Below are 23,170 nucleotides of genomic sequence, written 5' to 3' on the forward strand. Positions count from 1 at the left end.
ATCCAGCCCTTACCCATTATTTAAGAAGGGACAGAATTTTATTCAGTTCACACCTGCTGCCAAAATAGGATGGGAATCATTTCCTCATGATGTAATCCCACACCAATGCAAAATATATACAATGACCAGAATTACAAAGGACAGAGTGAGTTACAGGAAGAAAAAAGAAAGCAGTATTATATAAGAAATGTATACAGGGTTAAGAAATAACTCCCTGTAAAAGCCAGGTATTCTTCTTGGTGAGTTTGGTGTAGTGGTTAAGTCTGCAGGCTAGAAAGCAGGAGACTCTGAGTTCAAGTCTCACCTTAGCCATGAAAGAAAACTAGGTGACCTTGGACCAGTCACTCTCCGCTCATCTCACCTCACCGCACCTCACAGGGTTGTTGTTGTGAGGAAAATAGGAGGAGGAGCATGTGTTGGATATGTTTGCTGCCTGGAATTATTTGTGAAAACAATAAAGACAGGATATAAATAAACAAATAAATAAAAAATTGGTGGAGGATGAAGCTCAAGACTGAGCTCTTCTTATTCTCTGATATTCTTTGCTTGTGAATGGCACAAGGCTCCTAATCTACTCTAGCTTCTCTTTTGTTCAAGAAAGAGTTTTGCTTTTTGTGTGTATTTGTTAGTTTGATTCTGGGTTTTTTTCCCCCCAGGCAAATTGCTGCTGGAGTTCTTAGACTGATGTTTTTCAAACTTGACAGCTTTAAGATAGATGGACTTCCACTCTCAGCATTTCCCCAGCGATGCTGGTTCGGGAATTTGGGAATTGAAATCCACCCATCTTAAAGTTATCATGTTTCATTTAAAAAAAAAACTTTCTCAGATGGAGCAGACCAACGATTGTATAAATTGTGGAAGTATTTAGATTGTTCAGCTGAGACTTGGAAGACTGAACCACAATCCACTTCTCTGCTTGCAATAGAATACCTTGTGCCACTCGGCTTGAAATTTTGGATCTGGACAACCTAGAACTATATATACTGCCTACAGTCTGACCTAAGCTTAATACACAAAATTGTCTACTACAACATCCTACCTGTCAATGACTACTTCAGCTTCAACCGTAATAATACACGGGCAAACAATATATACAAACTCAAAGTAAACCTCTCCAAACTTGATTGCAGAAAATATGACTTCAGCAACAGAGTAGTCAATGCCTAGAATGCAGTACCTGACTCTGTTTGTTACATCCTCAAACCCACAAAACTTTAACCTTAAACTGTCTATCGTGGACCCAATCCCATTCCTGAGAGGTCTGTAAGGGGGTGTGCATAAGCGCACCAGCGTGCCTTCCATCCTTGTCCTACTGTTCCCATTTATTTGTATTCATTTCTTATGTATATACTTATACCTGCTTATACTTATATGTTTATATGTTATAGTCATACTTATACTTGTTTTCTCATACATGCTTGACAAACCAAATAAAATAAAAATAAATAAATAAAAATAAAAGAATTCTGTGTCGAAGTTCAAAACTTTGGAGTTTGTCAAAATCTGTGTCAAAGACAAAAGAGGGAATTGTGTTGCCTGATTTGAACCTGGGCATTATAGTAATCTTACCAATGAAACGAACTCCAGAAAGTGATGAAATGCTTGGTTCTCAAAGCAGCAGGACCCAAAGCCTTATTTCCCTCTGCATTTAAATTATGCAAGGACCAGTTCCTTCTCTGGCTGATGTGGTGTCTTTTCCATCCATTACTCCTGGCAGGAGAATTTGGAGAAGTGTGTTTTGGCCGCCTGAAGCCTCCAGGGAAGCGTGAATACATGGTGGCTATTAAAACCCTGAAGGCCGGTTACACCGATGAGCAGCGGCGGGAGTTCCTAAGTGAGGCCAGCATCATGGGACAGTTTGAGCACCCAAATGTCATTCGCCTTGAAGGTGTGGTCACCAAGAGCCGTCCCGTCATGATTGTCACCGAATTCATGGAGAATGGTTCTCTGGATTCCTTCCTCCGGGTATGACCATCTCAGTTCCCCACTTTCCTTGCCTGCTTCACTTCCCCTCTTTCATTTTACATCTACTATATTTATTACTATTCATGTATTTAAGTTACTTTTGAGCATTTGTAAGGAATGCATCTGTAGGGCTGATATACACGTGAATAGTAATAATAATAATTATTATACTTTATAAGTGGATAAAAATCCCATAATCCAGTCTGAGCATGTGGGTGACTATATGCCCAACTCTAATAATATATTATCCAGACTTTTTGTTTTTCTTATCAACAGTTGTTAACTGTGATGTGTTGTGTGGCAGATGCTTCTCTGTTTGAATGTTAAAGTCCCAGAGCACTTTAGCGTCTTCATTTTGTCGTCCTACTAGTTCTTGTATTGTAATACCTGGAGAGAACTAATAGAATAAAAAGAAAAATCACAAAATATAAAGACCTCCAAATAGAAGTAGAATGACAGTGGCAAGAGAAAGCAAAGATAGCACCAGTACAATTAGGCACCTTGGGTGCAATTGCAAAACATCTGGAGCCCCACCTGAATACCACCGATATTGATAAAATCATCAACAGTCAATTGCAAAAGGCAGCTTTACCTGGAATAGCTTACATCCTGAAATGATACTTTTATACCATCAAAATGACAACACCTGCCCTATCCCAGGTCCTTCAGAAAGACTTAATAGGTAGACAGAAATGACAATCCCAGTCTAAACATGTGTCTGACTGTACAACCAACTATAATATATTAAACTTGTATGCTGCTCTCAATGGTTCTGGGTGGCTCACAATAATTTAAACAAAGAAATTACAAATCAGCAAAACACGAAGCATACAAAGCCCTTCCCTGGAAAGAAGCAGGAAATATCAGTTGAAGGAATGTGATTCAATCATAACCAAGAGATATTTCTCAACCAATCAATAGCTATAATTGAAAAAAGGGGACCTATTTTTATAAAGGAGCAGAGCATTGGTGTCTTCTAGGCTGTGGTGGGAGTATGAAAACAGGAAGTCATAGGTTAATGACAGTGGCATGGTAAACTCAAGTGATAGGAAGAATCAGAGATTGGTTTGGGTGAAAATGGTTCAATGTGCTTGAAAGAATATGATAAGGAGGGAAATTACAGTGCAGTACAGAAAAGTGGCTGGATTCTTCAGAGCCTCAAAACAGAGATGGTGATGGGTGAGAATCTGCTTTGAAAAAGTTCTCTTTATTTGGAATATGTGTTTAGGCATATGTTCAGTTTAAAATAAATTATGCTGTAAGAAATGTTGAAAAATGGTAGGGCTACAAAATTGTAGATAGTTTACCTGAAGAAATGTTAAAATTGAGATGTGATTTGCTTGTGAAGTGGCTGAATGATTTGTGTAAAGCTGCATCTCTACTTGACATTTGAAAGAGTGCTGATATGAGTTCCCTATGCGAAGGGAATGGAAACAAGAGTGAATGTACAAATTATATTGGGTTTGAGTTGTTAAATATGCCTGGCAAGGTGTTGGCAGAATTCTAATGAAGGGCTAGGAGAGGTAAAATTTGCAGCTTTAAGTTTGGAAGGGAGACCAGATATTTGCTCTTTAGCAAGTCATTGAGAAATATATGAATGTGAATATGTTTATTGTATGTTTGGTTATGAAGAGAAATGATAAATGAAATTTTGAGACATTTCTATGAGGCTGCAGTTGAAGGTTGTTGCTGAATATGATAAGGGCAGTATATAATGGAAGCATTATGTACTGTCCTTGGAAGCATGGTAGGCTTCAGCACTAAGCAGGGAATAAAACAAAAAATGTACCATATTTCCGTCTTTGCATAATATATTTATGGATATGCTTATGGTATTGGATATTGGAGAGGTGTTGGTTGAGGATGTAAACACTTATAGGCTTTTGTATGAAGTTTATGTTTGGTTATATATTTATGCTATATTTTGATAAGATAAAATTACTTGCTGTAAATTAAGAGTCTCTCCTTGCGGTACCATGTATTGTGATTGTACCAAGTGATTGTGTTTGACAAGGAAGGATGGAGTGTTTTAGGTTATACACAAATGGCAAAAACCTAGAAGAAGCAGATGAATTCTGTATATAAAATATTGTACTTACTAAATATGGGGAATTGAAAGGAGAAATTTGAAAAAAGACAATGGGTGGTATATATTGGAAGGCATGTTTCTCTCCAAAAGTAAAAATGATTATGTATAATCATTCTTTTCCTTTGTTATATGAAAATGAGAGTTGGTAATGTCAGAAGATAATAAAAGTAACTTGAATGCAGTGGGGATATAGTTAGGGACTAGAGCGAACCGAAGCTGAAATGCACATGGATTGAATACAAAAGCAAGTGACAAATATGAAATGAGTGCGTAGGTGTGTTTATATGAAGAGAATGAATGAGGATCAAATTGAAAAAGGAAAAAAAAGAAAGGAAGACTGAATGGGTCAAGAGGCAGAAGGAGAAATCACGACTGGATGGAGTATTGCAGTCACCCCAAACAAAGAGGCAAGAATTTTAAAACACAAAAGGCAACATACAAAGCAATGATTCACTGCTGTAAAATCAACCATGGTTGCAAGGTTGGCATGGTATGGAGAAATACATATGAATGAATGATTTTGTTATAATCTAGATTTAGTTTATTTTTCTTTCTTTCCTTGTTCAATGGATTTAATTTCATTGACTTGTTTTTCTTATTCCTTTTCTGCACTTTGCATAATATTGCTTACTCTGAAAAGGGATGGTGTGATATGTATACAGACCTGTACTCTGGAGTTCATATGCAAGCACAGAAGATATAATCTTCTATACATTCTGGTGAATATATTCATTTAAAAATGAACATATGCTTCTAAAGAAACTGAACTCAATTTTCTATGCTTGCATCTGTTGTGGCATTTTTATAGTTTTAAAATTTACTTTAATATTGGTAGGATCATTAACAAAAACTCAGAAATCAAAGGAATTGTTGAATAAGATTTCCAGATGTAGGGAAAGCGAAGCCAATGTCTTACAATATTAAATATTCAACAATGCATAGTAAGCATTCATAATGTGTTACCTTATTAAATTAATTAAGAATTATACAAAACAAACTTATCGAAATCATAGACAATGAATAACATAATAATTTGTTGTTTATCTGCAGTTTCAAAACAGAATAAATTAAGATGATTATATGCATCCCTAATCATACTCTAATTTACAAATTGGTTTTTTATCATAATAAATTATCCCAAATGTTTCTTAGACATTCATCCAGCAGTGGATGAATTATTATTGCTTAAGTGTTTTGTTCTCTTTGATATAGTTGCCACAACAAGATCAAAATAAATGTTTTTCCTCTTGGGATCAAGCATATAAAGATATGCATGCATACACAGTCCCAGATACCAAGTTAGTTATTTGTTCCATCAACTTAAAAGGCACTACACAATGAGCAATTTTCTTGAGATCCAAACCAAAAAAGCATATTAGCATCTATTATCTTTGTTGTTATCCTTTTTGCATGTCACTAAAGAATCTGCTCAGATTCCTAATCTCTGTATGAGGTGCGCCCATACTACAGTTTTTACAATATCATTTAAGTTTGAGTACTGTGATACACATATTTTTAACATTTATTAATATTCCCAAATTCTAATGTGTTTTAGAAGTATGAATGTATTTGGAGGCTGTTGGGGTCTGGATGGGAACGAACAAGCTTGCGCTCAATCCCGACAAGACTGAATGGCTATTGATGTTCCCTCCCAAAGATTGGCAAACTATTCCATCTCTTAGGCTGGGGGGTGAAATTATACGCCCCTCAGAGAGGGTTCGCAATTTGGGAGTCCTCCTGGACCCACAGCTGACTTTAGATCACCATTTGTCGGCTGTGACCAGGGGGGTCTTTGCCCAGGTTCGCCTGGTGCACCAATTGCGACCCTACCTGGACTGGGAGGCACCTCAGATAGTCACTCATGCCTTCGTCACCTCAAGACTGGATTACTGTAACGCGCTCTACATGGGGCTGCCCTTGAAAAGTGTTCGAAGACTTCAGCTAGTCCAGAATGCAGCCGCGCGAGCGATTGTGGGTGCACCCAGGTACACCCACGTTACACCTATCCTCCGCGAGCTGCACTGGCTACCCATTGGTCTCTGGACACGCTTCAAGATGCTAGTCGTTACTTATAAAGCCCTGCATGGCATCGGACCTGGGTACCTGAGAGACCTCCTCCTGCCAATTATCTCCCAAAGACCGATTCGATCTCACAGGCTTGGCATTCTCCGGGTTCCATCGACCAGCCAATGTCGGCTGGCAACCCCCAGGGGCACAGCCTTCTCTGTTGCTGCGTCGGCCCTCTGGAATGAGCTCCCCATGGAGATCCGGACCCTTACTACCCTCCCGGCCTTCTGTAAAGCTACCAAGTCCTGGCTGTTCCGACAGGCTGGGGGTTGTTGAAATATCCAGCCCCGCCTCAATTGTGAATGTTGTGCATTTTTAAATTCTTTGTATTGTCTTATTTATTTCCCTTTCCCTGTTTATTGTGAGCCACCCGGAGTCCTTCGGGAGTGGGCGGCATACAAAACTAATAAACAACAAACAACAACAACAATATTAAATTCACTATTAGACTATTTTCAGTGTATTCTTGTTGAACCTTATCTATATGGACCACCAGTTTCTATCAAGATATTAATTCTCTCTTAACTGAAAGATTCAGAGAATCAGTAAACTCTATTAAAATATTATATATCCTGTATATTGTTTGTCCCAATTACTCAAAGAGGTAGTCAAATGTCCTTACAATAAAATCAGGCAATAATATTTTAAAAGATTATTCATACCATAATCTATTACAAAAGATAAAGTCCTTAATTTTACAGCATGGATGAATTTTAGTCAAGTTATATTTAATCCTTTATAATTGGTTTTTTGTATGCATAGGCATTCATATAATGTTCATAGTAATATTAATTTAGAATCTCCCAATAATTAACTGTTACTGTACATAATCAGGAATACATATCCTGTAACAGATCTTTTTGATGTTATTATCAAAGTTTGCAAACTGCTATAGATTAAACCACTTTATGTCTCAATAATATTTTTAAATGCAGTAGCTTTTGTATATTGGAAGATGAATATTAAAAATGGAAACTTCAGAGTTAGCATTAGCTTTTTAGATGGTTCTAAAATGTTCTATTTACCTCATCTGTTTTTTAAACATAAATTAATGTAATTAAAATTAAATGACTGACTAAACCTGATGAATTGGACAGAAATTTAGTTCTGATTAGAGCTAGAACCACTGAAATTGAACCATTTCATTTAAAATGTAATACAATTTAAGATTTACATTGTTTTTCTTTTATTCAGGCATTTTACTGATATCACTGGGCATATTACCTCTTATATTAGATCTCAATAATATTCCAAGTTCTCAAAATAAATTTTATAGCCTGAAGGTCTTCTGTTCTTATAAGATTAGAAATCTAGTTCTACTAGTGACTTTTTTGGTCTCCTTCTCATGAAGGCCAGTGTAGGTTTTGTTTATCAATGAGTTGTGGAAACAAGAATGCATTTTTTTAATGGTGTAGAAACAGGTTTCAAAATTCCACATTAATTCATGTGTTTTAGAAGCTGCTAATGCACCTGAATTAGATTGCCAAATGAAGAGATGCTTTAATTGAATATACTTCTATTCTGCCAATTTAGGCAATCTAAAGTACTTTTGTAATTACTCATAATTTAAAAATCCAGTTGACAATAAAAGGATCCAAAGTTTTCATATTCCTATTTGCCTATGATTTTTTTTTTTTTAAAGGAGTCCTCTGCTGTTTTCAAACTAGGGTTTTCCTGGAGCATCAGCTTCTTATGGAAATAAGGGTCAAAAATTATACAACTGTCTCAGCATCCTCCAGATGCGCTTTGCAGCTTTTAATGCAGGAAATATAATAGCTGGATACAAGTTCCTAATAGAAGGAGTGGGAAAATCAGGCCAGGGGTAGGAAGGCATGAAATTGCAAATGTTGTTATTCCCAAAGTCTCTTGGTTCATTCCACCCATGGCGGTCATGGAGATGTGGGTGGCATCTCATCATTTTTCTTCAATAACTCATTTCCAAAACATTTAGAGATCATGTACTGCATATGGATGTTGGCTTCAGAAGTAACATCATACTGGAGTTGGTAAACTGCTTTGGATCTTGCTCAAGCACATCGCTTCTCTACTACTAATTGAATCAGCCAAATTCTTTTTTCTGTGAGAGCCTGAAAAAAAATGCAGCGGCTTGAAGGAATCTACTCATTAAAGTTAATGCATGTTTTACCGCAGCAGGAGGTTTTCTTGAATTGCATAGATTTGTATTTCGATTTTTTAATGATGTTTTAATACTTGGTGCTGCCTAGAGTCATTTATTTTGGTGGCCTTCTAAATCCAATGTGATGCCGATGTTATTGAAATGCAGTATTCCTCCAAGGTTTCAATTACTTCTGAAATATTTGCGAAGCATTATAAAGCCTTTGTATTTACTTGTGGATCGAAATTCTTCGACTCATAAGTTATTTCCTTTTGAGTGGCCCCCTTTTTATTGAAGATATTAATTACTTCCAATATGTTTAATTTGACAACATTGCTAAACACACCAGGTTTTTTATCTGTTCAGACTTTACCTCTGTAAAGTCTCTAAACTGCTTATCTTTTCACTGCTTTCAATATACCATATATAGTGTAATATAATCTCTTAGTATCTCCAGCTCTTTATGATTCCTGAAGCTTCCATATTGTTGTATTTATTTGCTAATCTTTTTTCCCTTCTAGCATCTTTATCCAATTTCCACTGAAGTTGGTATGCCTGGTTTTGAGCTATCACACTCTAGAGATTGATCCCAAAATACACTTTCCAAACAGAAAGCCCATCAGACAGAGATCAGGATTGAATTAATGCTGCACTGTGATGGTGATTTTTTTTTTCATAGAGAAAAACAAGAAGTTCTCCCTGCAAAAGCCAAGCATAAATATTGCACTTTAGAAAGAACTAGACTGGAAGTGGTAAATTCAGAAAAGCTAATAGGTTCTTAGGTCTTTTCCTATAACGCATGTCAGGTGCAATTGAATCTTGCATCCAGCTGTAATTATTCAGTATCATCTTATTCAGCCTGCTTTGGAATTGTCAAACTACTGATGCAGGTGAGAAATTAGAAAACATTTATATACTAATGTGTCATAGAAGCTCTTCTTTCTTGTTTGTAACTTACAGCAAAAGGAGGGTCAGTTCAGCATGTTGCAGCTGGTTGGCATGCTGCGGGGCATAGCAGCTGGAATGCGTTATCTCTCAGATATGAATTATGTTCACCGGGATTTAGCTGCCCGTAATATCCTGGTCAACAGCAACTTGGTTTGCAAAGTGTCAGATTTTGGCTTGTCAAGATTCTTAGAAGATGATGCTTCAAACCCAACCTACACTGGGGCCTTGGTAAGTTCTTATATGAGAAAATACTTTTTCACAAATCTCTAATAATCAGGCAGGATTCTGTGTTTGTACTGTGTTATATTTCATGTTGTCTTATTTTAATTTATCAAATTTATTTGCCACCCGTCTCGTGGTTCAGGGGACTCTGAGCAGAGCATCTCTGAGTCTCTCTACTAAAGTTATCAGTCATCTAAATAAAGTAAAAAATATGATTTGTTTCTCTTTATACTGAGGAATTAGGTACAGTTTAATGGCATTTACTTTTTTAATTTATACCTTAATTATTTTTATAAAAATTCAAGACAGCAAATATAGCCTTTCTTTTGATTGTCGCAAGTTTTATATAATGAAACTGCCATTGTTTTGGAATGCACTCTGTAAAAATTTCAGTTCTATTACTAGGACTCTCTTTCTGCTCTATCAGCTTATTTTTTAAAAATCTAAGAACTGACTTGATACCAGAGGACCTATTTTGAACTGAGAGCTGTCTGATGCATACTGCTCTTCTTTTCCTTTACAACTATAGGGTGGCAAGATTCCCATTCGTTGGACAGCTCCAGAAGCTATCCAGTACCGCAAATTTACATCCTCAAGTGATGTCTGGAGCTATGGCATTGTAATGTGGGAAGTCATGTCCTACGGAGAGAGGCCCTACTGGGACATGTCCAATCAGGATGTAAGTTTTAATGTGGTCCAAACACTAGAAGTACATGCTTTGAACTAGATATTTACTTTTTGGATAGCATTCATATATATGCCACTGGGAGAATGTCCTTATGCTTTTCTTCCTTTGTTGTAGGTAATCAATGCTATCGACCAGGATTACCGTCTTCCACCACCTCCAGACTGCCCTACTGTTTTGCACCTGCTGATGTTGGATTGTTGGCAGAAAGAACGGGTCCAGAGGCCCAAATTTGAGCAGATAGTCAATGCCCTGGACAAGATGATTCGCAAACCATCCGCTCTCAAAGCAACTGGCACAGGAAATAGCAGGTAGGAAGGGAGCATCAGGGAAGTGGTTAATCCACAAATTGGAGGGAATGATAGAAGAGCTGTGTTTTGAAATTTAGAAATCAAGCACACCTTCTAGGTCCGGGATGGCGAACCTATGGCACGTGTGCCACAGGTGGCATGCGGAGCCATTTCTCAGGGCACGAGAGGTGTTGGCCAGTGTGCATGTGCGCGCTGGCCAGCTGAGTTCAGCCTTTTTAAAAGCCATTTTTCGCCCGCCCTGCTAAGTCCTCAACGTACGACCAGCCGCAAGTCCTCGACTTACGATTGACAGCCGGCAACAGCTCAGCCACGCCTGATTAGCTAAGGTGTGGCTGGCTGAGCGCGGGCTGCCCTAAGCACTCTTATTGGTCGCCCTGCTTGACAGCTCTCGTATAAATAGCTGTCAAGCAGGGCTAGGTGCTGAATTTGCTGTACATAGTTATCTGCTGCTGTTGTTCAATAAATCGCTGTTTGCTTACCTCAGCCGCCTCACGCCTCATCTGTTCCTTCAAACCTAACACTCCCCAGGCTCCAGAGGCTTTATAGGAGCCTGGGGAGGGTGAAAAGAGCCCTTCCCCCAAGTGCAAAAAATTGGCCCTGTGGGCAAATTGGAAGTTCGGGAACGGACTTCCAGTTTGCTCATAGGGTCGGTTTAAGCCCTCCGGAGGCTTCAGGGACCTTCAGGAGGTTCCCTTGAAGCCTCCGGAGGGCTTAAACCGATCCTACGAGCAAACCGGAAGTCACTTTCGGTTTGCTCGTAGGGTCCTTTTTAGTCTTCTGGAGGCCTCCTGAAGGTCCCTCAAGCCTCTGAAGGGCCTCCGGGGGGGGGGAGACTCTTTTTGCCCTCCCCAGGCTCCTATAAAGCCTCTGGAGCTTGGGAAGGGCAAAAAAAGCATGGAAAAATGGGGGGGGAACGCCTCTCATGCGCGCATGCGCACTGGGGGGTCACACATTGCATTACGGGTGCAGCACGCCCGCGCACAATCCCCCTGCGCTCCCCCCTATGGCACGTGAGCCAAAAAAGGTTCACCATCGCTGTTCTAGGTATTAATTTGGAATCTGATGCTTCCTCTGGACAAAGAAAATAATAATCAAAAAGTTCTTAATACCAGTTATAAATGTACAGTCAACACAAAGTATGCAAACTCTTATTACATAGCACCCTGTAGTTAATTACTTTGCAAGGGGTAAAATTAGTAGAGGGAATCAAATGCATGGACACCAATAGCAAAAGGCCAGTAAAGGCGGAAGTAAATGCATTTGTCAGGATGGGAAATGTTTTGCAGTAGTGGTGATGGATGAGTTAATCATGAGGGCATGACCAGGATTTCCTTCGGAAAGCGGAGAATTCCTTGGATTTTAGAAAAAGTTTGGGAATCTAAGCTATTCTGAATAGTTCTTACACTGCAATTTATTAATATTTCCCACTACAAATTGTCAGGAAATGCTATTACTAGTTTTGAGCAACTGTGATAAGAAGTGTCTTGGAGACCACAAAATAAAGATTTTGAGGATTTTAAGCAACCAGAACCTATATATGTGTGTGTGGATGTGTGTGCTTTTCCCCCCTGCTTTTTAAAGCATTTTTTTCCTGCCGGTTCGGTGAAAAAAGAGAATTGTGGCTCATATCCTACTCTCAGTCCACTACGCAGCATGATGGCGATTATTATTGTGTTCTGTTAATAGAATGCTTGATTTCAGATGTTTATTAAGTGAACAGCTGTATGGTGGGCAGTTAAATTAGGAAAATTCTTGAAGGCTTGTGGATTGAGCAAGATGTGGGTTTTGCAACTGATCACAGTATCTAATGAGCAAAGGTGAAAACATGAAATTGGTAAAAAGAGGTCTGCCTCTGGTGGGAATGAGGTGATGGTGGAACCTTCTCAAAAATGCTGATAATAATGCTTTAGAAATTCCTATGTTCCCATGCGTTTTTTCTCAGTTTTATACAACTAAAAACTTGGGGTCAACGAAGAGGAGTTCCCAGGGGAAAGATGCAGCCAAGATTAGATGAATTCAGAAGTGAGGAAGGAAGTCCGTCCTGTTGGCATGGAGACATTTTCCCATGGGTCTTACAAACTTTCATCCAGAGCCGGGAAAGAAGAGAGGAATCCTTAGTTGTACATAGCTTTTTATAATTTTTTTTTAAAAAACAACTTTGAATGCATAAAGGTGCCTTTAATTCTGTCCAAAGGAAGAAAGGCAAAACATATAGTATTTTAGAAGAGGAATAACAAGAGCCTCCTTTAGCAACATGGTTTAAATTCCATTGAAAACCTCTTCAGGTATCAGGTGCACCAGTAGAAAGCACAAATAAAATCCATCTAAGACCTAAGGCCGGTGGTGAAATTCAACTTTTTTTACTCCTGGTTCTTTGGGCATGGCTTGGTGGGCATGGCAGGGGAAGAATACTGCAAAATCTCCATTCCTACCCCAATCTGGGGCCAGCCAGAAGTGGCATTTTCTCCGAACTACTCAAAATTTCTGCTACTAGTTTTCCAGAGTCTGTCAGAACCTGCTGAATTTCACCCCTGCTCAGGGCTACTTGGCAGGTGTAACTGGCAGAACTGAGGTTGGCAGTTCCCCATAGTGTCTTCTGCATGTTTCAAAAGTCACGTATTTCACCACTTCTCCTGCAGCATGTCGCAGTATGTTCTTGTGCTCTTTGAAGTGTCCCTCTTCTCTTCTTCTTTATAGGCCGTCCCAACATCTACTGAGCAACTCACCCCCAGACTTCCCTTCACTCTCCAATGCCCACGAATGGCTGGATGCCATTAAGATGGGACGTTACAAGGATAACTTTGACCAAGCTGGCCTGACTACATTTGATGTCATCTCACGCATGACTTTAGAGTAAGAACGGCATCTCCTATTATGTGACAGTACGATTGAGTCTGCAGATAAGCGCAAGTTTGGCTTTCATGGCTACATACTCTTTGTGATTTTGCAATTATGGTATATCATTTGTATTTGAAAAGAGTATGGGTCAAAATGTCCTCCAGGTCAGGTGTGATTTGAAATATAGAGAGGTATTTCTTCTTCAAGTGAATAGGAAGAAATGAGTCATCTTTCTCAAAAGAAAGACCATATCTTTCTGAACATTTATTACTCACTAAAAGTGTTTCAACGCGGACCGTGTGTGCAGAATTGGATATTGCTTCTCTCTAAGTGTGGGGAATGGAAAGCATATATTTGGCAAGAAAGTATACTATGATAGGCAAGGTAGTTTTCTTTGTCATTTATCAAATGTCAGCACAATCAATGACATGATTGTAATCTAAAGCCTGATCTAGAGCCTGATGCCAAGATTAGGTAAATTTGCCTACAAAACAGTCTATTTTAATATTAAAATTTATAATATTATATTATAAAAGTTTATAAAATTATAAAGTTTAATATATATTATAAATACATTTAAAGCTGAGAAAATCTAGTCCCGGGATAGCGAACAGGTGGCAGGTGGAGTCATTTGTCAGGGTACGCAATGGATTGCCCTGTCAGCTGGCCAGCGTGCACAAGTCAACTTCAGCATTTTTAAAAGCCATTTTTCACCCTCCCCAGGCTCCAGAGGCTTAAACCAGCCCTACGAGCAAACCGGAAGTCCATTCCTAATTTTCCTGTTTGCCCGTAGGGCCAGTTTTTTGCACTCCCAAGGCTTCTGGGAAGCTCCTGGAGCCTCCAGAGGGGTGGGGGAGACTGTTTTTGCTCTCCCCAGGCTCCTATAAAGCCTCTGGAGCCTGGGGAGGGCAAAAAAAGCATGCAAAAATAGGGGGAGCACCTGTCATGTGTGCATGCATGCTGGGGGAGTTGCACATTGCATTATGGGTGTGGCACACCCGCGCACGACCCCCCTGCGCTCCCCCCGCTTATGGCAGGCGAGCCAAAAAAGGTTCGCCATCACTGATCTAGTCTATTTTGAAGCCCTGAATTCCCATCCAAATATCATGATCTCACTTACTTTTCAAGCCTGGGTAAGATTGGCCCAGGTGCTGTTATTTGGTGAGGCCATGCTCTGATGTGCTGTATTGTAAGCACTAAGAAACGGTGAAGCTAGAATGTGTGATTTTATAAATTCAGGCAGGACCAGGATTCTGGGGAACTGTGGTACATATAGAAGATCACACATGACCCATCCCTATGTTTTTGCATTTCCTTGGCCAGCATTAAGCTGTAGAGCTTCCAATAGTGACCATTACTCAATATTTTTATTTATTTATTTAAAATATTTATATAGCCACTATCTTTCATACAATTAAGGGCAGCTCCCAATCAAAAATTAAAAGGTGTATAGAATCATTTTAAAAATTGTTTAAAAATCATTTTAAATCATTTTGAAAAGTTTATAGATGCAACTTTTTTTTCTGCAAATGGCCCTAGATCACAGGTGTCAAACCCGTGGTGTCACATTGCCATCACATGACATATAGTGATGTTTTTTCCCGACATGAAGCTGGGGTGGGTGTGGCCCTTGCATGATGCATCTGGGCACCAGGCTGTCAGTTTGAAACCCCTGCCCTAGATGACTTTAAATACTCAGGCCTTTTTACATCATTTAAATGTATGAATGAGTACACACACACACACACACACACACACACACACACACACACAATAAATCTGTGAAAAGTATTGCATTCTTTTAAAGAGGTACATGCAAGTATCAATCTGCTAGTCATCCAACTAACTATTAATTTTACATTCATATGTATATGGTGGAAACTTCAGTAAAACACTGTTTGAAGTTTTGACAACAATGTGAAATGATGTAGGAAGCTGATTTTTTCTGATCCAGAATCATCTCTTGAGCAGCGAGGATTATATTGTACATAAGGTACATCTGTGTGCCACTTCCTTCAAAGATTCTGGGCAGTTTACATCCTTTAAACAACACAACCATACCATACAAACACCTGCAAACAACAACATTAACTAAACAAATTCCTAATCTCTCCTAAAGTGTTGCCATCTGCTACAGGGCACCCTTTGCTTAGAAGGCCCTGTAAAAGGCAGTTTTTATTGTTGTCATGAATGATAATAGTAAAGGGAAGGACCTGTTCTGAGTGCAAGCTATTTCAGAATGAAGTACTTGACTGACAATGCTAGAATCCAGGACATCCCAGGGAAAGGAAACTTGCCAGATGCCCGCTTGGCAACAAACTAGAAGGCAAGCAGACTTCACCCATAGTAGGTGATTCTGAAAGTAATGAAGATTCATGCCACAAAAAGGTGACTGGCAACCAAAATAGCCCCTGCAATTGAGATGTCCTTTGCTGTACCAGTTTTCAGTGGGCAGCAGGTGGGCAGCCAAATGGCACCCCTGTTGTACCTTCAGCCATTTTCAAAGACAGCCCCATCTAGCACAAGTTGCAGTAATCTAAACATAAAAAACTTTGTACCCAGCATGATTAACAGTTTTCTCTGGGACTGGGGCCATCTTTCTCCTGCCTTTCTCCTTCAACAGCTAAGAATCCCAGTGGGCATCTGAATGACACAATAATGTCACAGAGGGGCAGAAATAGATTGTTTTTTTAAAAAAAAAAGTTCAGGAGGAGTGAAATATTTCATTTAAGAGTATATTTGGCTCCTTAGTATCTTGGTTTATTTTGCCTGTTTTGTGTCATAAAAGCATTAAGAGATACAAATTTTGCAATTAACTGGTAGGTGCTTTTATGAATTTTTTCCCCATTGTTTTAGCTTGTATGCCATCCAGTCACTGTGGGAAAAATAAACAGTTCTATAGATAAGATAGATAAATAAAAATATTTTCTGGGGGAAAGTGCCATCATTGTTCTATGATCTGCAGCAAAATCATGGCATGCTCCAAGATAACACACCAAAAAGCATGTGATATACAGTTTCGAACCATCCATGGTATACCATAGAAGTCCTTTTTTCTACAATAGCCATTATTCATTCTTAGAAGAAAAAGACTGTACCAGAAGTGGGTTCCAACCAATTTGGACCGGTTCGACTGAACCGTTACTGGTTTGGTGGCCTGGGTCGCTGGAACTGGCAGAGATCCAGGCCTGCCACGCCCCTGAACTGGTTCTCCTATGGGGCCGCCATCTTGATTTTTGGTTCTGCGAATGTGCAGAACAATTGTAATTGCACAAATGTGTTTTTTTTTCTTTTTTAACATTTTGCACATGCGCAGACCTATTTTTGTCTGGTGTGTGTGCGAGCGAAGCAAGCACGTGTGGGCAAAATTTTTGTATACACCAAACCGGCAGTAATGCCGGGAGCAACTCACCTCTCACCAAATTCTCTTCGAAGGCAATAAGCATCCCTACCCATGAAAGAGGTGAAGATGGCAAAACGGTTCCAACGTTCTGCCAGGCTACATCGGCTTGAATAAGTTTGCAAGTGTAGACAGTGCCAAAGCCTTGGCTGAGATCTTCTTCTCTTTTCATTTGCAGAGATATCCAGCGTATTGGCATCAGCCTAGTTGGTCATCAGAAGAAAATCCTCAACAGCATCCAACTCATGCGGGTCCACCTCAATCAGCTTGAACCTGTTGAGGTCTGACAAACTGAGCACAGTCCGTTCCCCTTAAAGCACCTGGAGAATCAAATGAACATATTTTTTTTGCTGTCGAAGAGAGACAGAGCAGTCCATTTCAGGCATGGATGGGGACACAGGAAACATTGCACTCCACTTCACAAACCAGAGAAAATTTATAGAGATTCTTTGCTTGTTTTTCTTTATTTTTTTATTATAACTTGAAACACTACAAATCCTGTGTCATTTAGAGATGGGTGGTATTGTATATTTGGGGTGGGGTGGGTTGATAGAACACAGGGTAGAGCTGAAAACGTAGCTTTGGAATTGGAAATGCACTCACCGCCATTTCAATGCCAACGTGCATGGGATTGAACCCATAACAGAAACAGACACCTCAGAAGATTATACTTTGGACTAGCGGCCTGTAAACGGCAAGTTTTAAGCTGGAGCAAGCAAGGTTGAGTTAAATATAGTGTTGAAAGACTGAGTTGCCAAAAGAGACCCCTAGAAAGCTTTTGTCCAGCTAGTGGAGTTTGGTGCAGAGAAGAGCCGTGGCACCATTTTTTTTTTCTTTTAGGCAGTTTTGGTTAAACAAAGCAAGACAGTCTGAATGCTGTCTCATCAGGTAGTGTATTTTGGATGCTGTTCAAGTTGGCAGAGATGGACAAATCCAAACCATGAGACAGAGTCTAAACCAAGGGTCTCAAACTTGTGGCCGATGGGAGGACAACAACCACTCTCCAAAACATTTTCTGTGTCCTGCAAAAATCTATGCTTTGTAGGTGCTGAAGACATAGCCCAGCAAGGCCAGAGCCCTGAGCTCCAAGGAGAAGAACAGCCCGGCAGCAACTACTTCAGCCCGATGACCTCACAAGGTCTCCTTGTGGGACAAGTGGCATAGAACATGCTCAGAGTCTCTCTTGCAAGCAGTGCGGCCCTTCTGACACTCCTAGTTGCTCTCACATTGCATTGTGGATGCTGTTTCTGAGTTGGTGCTAAATTCTGCTGGTGGGAGCAGCAAGGAAGCAAAGCATAGCCAGAAAAAGAGGTCAGGAGGCTGGGCCTGGTGGAGAAGGGAGAAGGCAGTTGAAAGAAGGGTTGTAGCTCTCTGCCCTGTTGCAAATTCTGCCTGATGGGCGTAGCGTGGGAAAGACAGAGGACAAGCAAGCAAGACCACAGGAGGGGAAAGGAGAGGAGAGGTGGTGGGGCAGGGTGAGACCAAAAGAAAAATGTCCCCTTTCAGCAAGGAGAGAGAAGAAAGAAGGGATTGGACAGCTCTTAATGGGATGGCTTTCCTACTTTATTTCATCCTAGGTATGATCATGAAGAAATATTGCATATCAGCGCAGTAATAAAAACCAAATATTGGTGTTCTAGTTAATGAAAAATGCTGCCAGCTAAGTAGCCAAAGTGAAATAGCTGTTTTGCAGCACTGTTTTGCAAGTAGCTCTGTTTCACGGTACTTTTTATATTTAATAAATTTATGTTTAACGGCGCAATACTCTTCATTTTTTACTTCCTAGATACTTTTGAATCACGGCATGAGAAGGCTTGAAAGGGTGAGGCCCTCAAGCTAATGAACCAATCCCATGCAGAACTCATCTGAACTGAGCTTGAGCCCCTGGTCTAGATGTACCGCAGTTCACTTGAATGGGATTTGCACTGGATAATATTGTTGTGTATTGGGCCCCATAGTAATTGGTAAGAGCTTGGTGGGGGCATTTGGAGTTTTAGTCTTAGGACCCGAAGCATTTTGGGCCACCCGTGGATTGTGTTGATCCTCTGATAGGATGTCAACAGCCTAGTTGAAGTAAGAGTAGGTAGCAGTACAGTATGTCTGTCTCTAGGAAGATGAAAAGTCCTTCTTTGCAATGTTCAACTGGATATGGAGACCACAGAAACTGAAATAAAACATTTTACAAAAAATATGTTGATAAGACTTTCTTTGAATGTGGGATTACGTTGATTTTCTGGAGGTTGAAAAAGAGCAGATGGTTTGCACAAGAAAACGATTGAGGATCTTGTCCACGTGGAGATAAGATACATTGAGAACACAGTGAGGTGGGTGTGAAGCCATATCGCCTCTGACCATAAAGATAACCCAGATCTATTTGGGATGGGAGCAGAGCAGTCATTAATTCATCAGGACACTAAATCTCCATTGATCATGATGCATTTTTCTAGAACTGAATCTCATTCTGGCAGAAAAGCTCCTCGAGGGTAGACACAGACTATATCTGAGAAAGGAAATCTCTCTTTCTTTCTTTCTCACTCACACATACGCATATGTGTGTGTGTGCGCGCGCACACACACACACACACACACAGGAAGATAGATGGCTCCAAATGTGAAATCAACATACACATATGATTGTTTCCAGTGACTGTTCCAGTTTCCCACTTTTAGCTATACACTAGTGAATGCCAACTGTCCTCTGTAAACATTCATCTGTTTCTCTTGAATCAATTGTACACATTCACTGACACATCTGACAACTTAGCAGCTTGTTAGTGCATTGCTGCATGTGATGTGAGTGGATTAGCTGAATTGTTCCTGGAATGGCCTTGAGGTTATTTTTGAACTCCATCAGATTCCTAGTTAACCTCTCCACAAAAATGAAAGGAGTGAGGTGGGAAGACAGGGGTGGGGGGAGAGATGGAAAAGCCCTTGGCTATGCAAATGGACATCACCAACTTGGCCCACTTATGTTTAGAATATGTATTTATATTTTAAAACTTTAATGATAATGCAAGAAACAATAGGGTGTACAAATGTTAGTTAGAACAATATTTGCCATTATTAATGGGAACACCAGAGTAATTTTTTGTGAAATCTGCCAATTTGTAAACATGGAAGCCACAATTCAACCAGTGCTAGGTGTGCTGAAATTTCACAGACAGACACACAAATACAAATGAAACTTGTCTGGTGCTGCAATACTTTTATTTTGGTTATTTGTGCAACACACACACACACACATACACACACGACATACATGTGTGTATGAATATATGTATATGATAAGCAATGATACAGATACAGCACATAATTATTGCCTTATTTGTATTACTAATTACCTAAAAAGGATGCTGTGAATTAAGAAATTAGCATTTATTTAGAAGACTTGATTACAACGGTGTATGGCCTCCAGCTTGGGTGGGGGAATTGGACTAGATGACCTACAACAGGGGTATCAAACGCAAGGCCCAGGGGCCGGATCCGGCCCATGGGGTGCTTAGTTCTGGCCTGCAGGGCCGCCCTGGAAACAGCAAAGGACCACTCCGCAGTGCCTCTGCCAGAGAAAATGGAGCTTGGGAGCCACACACAGGAACCCCCAACACGAGTGATGTGTAGCTGGCCATGCCCACCCCATCTCCCCCCAAGTTCAAACAACGTTGATGCAGCCCTCAATGAAATCAAGCTTGACCCCCCCCCCCCGACCTACAAGATCCCTTCCAACTCTCCTAATCCGTTAATAAAGATCACATTCCCCAAGCCAAGATCCACTGACCTCTTGCACACAACTTGTTACTAGATAGCAACCGCCCACCCCCAGTGCTACACAGGCTATGTTAGCCTGGGGAGAAAACAATCAGTGAATGTTGCCAGGATCATCCCTTAGTAACCCAAAGCACAGAAATATTCAGTGATGACTCCTGCTATTTTAGATATGTGATGTTTGTAAGCTGTCATAACATGACATTGTTAATGTAGCAGCCCACCATGAAGAAGTTAAGAGAACATTGATTGATTTGCAAGGGTTTTATTTGTGACTATATAAGTTACACAGCAGTGCAAAGCAAATGATTATTTCTTCCTCAGGATTATATTTTTATTCTACTAATCTTTCATCCTGAAACATTTGTGCTATAATGTCTAACACTGTCAGCCATACTTTTTTTTTCTTCAAGATGGTTTCCATTCTCTGTGATTTGAATTCTCTATGTATGCCATTAAATATATGCCATTAAAAATGGCAACAAATCCATTGGCTTGGGAGGAGTGGTAATAGGGAACATAGGCTGCCTACAGTGGGGAAAACTGGACACAATCACTGTGATGGACATTTTCCTAACCAAGACTTCAATTTACAATAGTTAGCAAGGTACTGGCAACCCTGAAGCCTCCAAGATGGCCTCAGCCAGGTTCACTTCAGGGTTCACAATCGGACCCCCTTGATTGATGAGGAGGTCCTAGAAGAGAAACCAAGCAGGGGTTAATCTGTTTTTGAGCCAACCACTTCTCACACACAGACACACACACACACACACACACACACACACACACACCTGAGGTCCCTTTGGCTTCTGAGAGAACTGATCCTGAAACTGCTTGACTAGTCTGCCAGCATGTCAGTTTGTCATTTTAAAAAAAAAGCTGTGCTTGCAGGGCAACCATTTTGCTGGTTTTTGTTGCCCTCCACCCTACAGATACCACTGAGTAGCAATTTTGGAGCCACTATTGTCCCAATAACCTCATAAAACTTAATATGCTGTTAGCATACTGTTGAAGAAAATGGAAGATTTTGAGATGGTGATTTTTTCTTTAAAAAAAATCTCTTTGCCTTTCCTTATTTTTTTTTTTCAGGGTTTATCCTAAGCTTTACCATTTACCTCATTCTCCATGCTAAGATTCCCTCCTCTTCTACAAAGAAAGCAATTGGAACAATACCGTAACAAAGCATTCTGTTCTCTATTGGGTTGAATAGCAAGCAGAAAGCTTTGTCACAGTATCATCTCAACACTCAACCTTTGCTTTTTTGTAGAAGGGGAGGGAGTTTTATCCTGGAAAATATGGTAAATGCTAAAGCTTAGTATAGTGGGGGGGAAAAGAATGAGGAAAGGCAAAAAGATATTTTTTTTAAAAAAGAAAATCAACGAATTGGCTCAGAATCTTCTATTTCCTCCAACAGTAACAATATATTAATTTTATCGCTCTCATAGGAGTGGGGAAGAAAGGAGTAAATGCTTGCTTCTACATATTAGTTGAGCACAAAACAGGAACCTTAAATCTTCCGACAGAAAAGAGAGGCCCAGCAAAAAGGCCATGTGGGGCAATAAGAAAGGGAACATGGCGTGGTGTTGCCAAGAATTCCAGTATACTCCCACTCTTCTCATGGAAAGAGGGCCAGTCTATAAGCTGCTTCCATGGAATGGACCACTGCAATCCTCAGCAAAACTGTATTCTTGGCTATTGAAGCCAGGTTACATTTGAGACATCAATCAATCAATCAGAATAAAGCTGGAAGGAGCCTTGGGGGTCTTCTAGTCCAGCTCCGTGCTCAAGCAGGAGAGCTTATACTATTTCATAGAAGTGACTGTCCAGTCTCTTCTTAGAAACCTCCAGTGACAAAGCACCCACAGTGACTGAAGGCAAGCTGTTCCACTGGTTAATTGTCCTCATTATTAGGAAGTTTCTCCTCAATTCCAGGTTGCTTCTCTCCTTGATTAGTTTCCATCCATTGTTTCTTGTCCTGCCCTCTGGTGCTATGGAAAACAAATTCACCCCCTCCTCTTTGTGGCAGCCTCTCAAATACTGAAATACTGCCATCATGCCCCTCACTGCCCAGTCCTTCTTTTCTCTAGATTGGCCAAATCCAAATCCTGCAACTGTTCTTCATATGTTTTAGTCTTCAGACCTTTAATCATCTTAGTTGCTCTTTGCATTTTTTCCAAAGTCTCAACATGTTTTTTGTAATGTGATGACCAAAACTGGATGGCATATTTGGTATTAATACTTCATGTGATTTTGATTCTGTACCTCTGTTTATACAACCAAGGATTGTATTAGTTTTTTGGGCTGCTGCTGCACACTGCTGATTCATGTTTAAGTAATCAGCCACTAAGACTCCAAGGTCCCTCTCACACAAGGGTGGGTTCCTGCCAGTTCTAACCTCTTCTATAGAAGAGGTTCCACAAATCTACAGTGCTGTTTAGAACCGGTTCCATCTCCCTTCCCCCGCCCATCTGCACATCATCAAGATGAAGAGCGAGAGGAGGAATTCTGGAGTTGAAGTCCACAAGTCTTAAAGCTGAACACCCCTGGGGGGGGGGGTTCTAAAGGGTTAGGGGTGCAAGGGTCTTGTAACTTGACAGCTTTAAGACTTGCACACTTCAATGCCAGAGTTCCTGAGCCAACATGACTGGAGGAGGAATTCTGGGAGTTGAAGTCCACAAGTCTTAAACCTGTCAAGTTTGAACACCCATGGTTTTTTTTTTCTAAAGGGTTAGGGGTGCAAGGGTCTTGTAACTTGACAGCTTTAAGA

At 40.2% G+C, this 23,170-nt stretch overlaps 1 protein-coding gene across 1 annotated transcript in view; it reads left to right on the forward strand.

The window, feature by feature from the left end:
• The window catches only part of LOC106555048 (ephrin type-B receptor 5), a 144,809-nt gene extending 125,895 nt beyond the window's left edge, over positions 1-18,914 (forward strand). Inside the window, exons 11-16 of the mRNA XM_087716398.1 lie at positions 1,718-1,965; positions 9,198-9,413; positions 9,937-10,086; positions 10,210-10,403; positions 13,101-13,256; positions 16,820-18,914. Of these exons, the coding sequence (XP_087572524.1) occupies positions 1,718-1,965; positions 9,198-9,413; positions 9,937-10,086; positions 10,210-10,403; positions 13,101-13,256; positions 16,820-16,928 (1,073 nt within the window). The 3' untranslated portion in view covers positions 16,929-18,914. The remainder of the gene's footprint in view (positions 1-1,717; positions 1,966-9,197; positions 9,414-9,936; positions 10,087-10,209; positions 10,404-13,100; positions 13,257-16,819) is intronic.
• Positions 18,915-23,170: the final 4,256 nt, after the last annotated feature.

This window comes from Thamnophis sirtalis, unplaced genomic scaffold (assembly GCF_051295495.1).
Source record: "Thamnophis sirtalis isolate CommonGarterSnake01/CBP01778 unplaced genomic scaffold, rThaSir2_p1.2 scaffold_5, whole genome shotgun sequence".
Taxonomy (NCBI): Eukaryota; Metazoa; Chordata; class Lepidosauria; order Squamata; family Natricidae; genus Thamnophis; species Thamnophis sirtalis.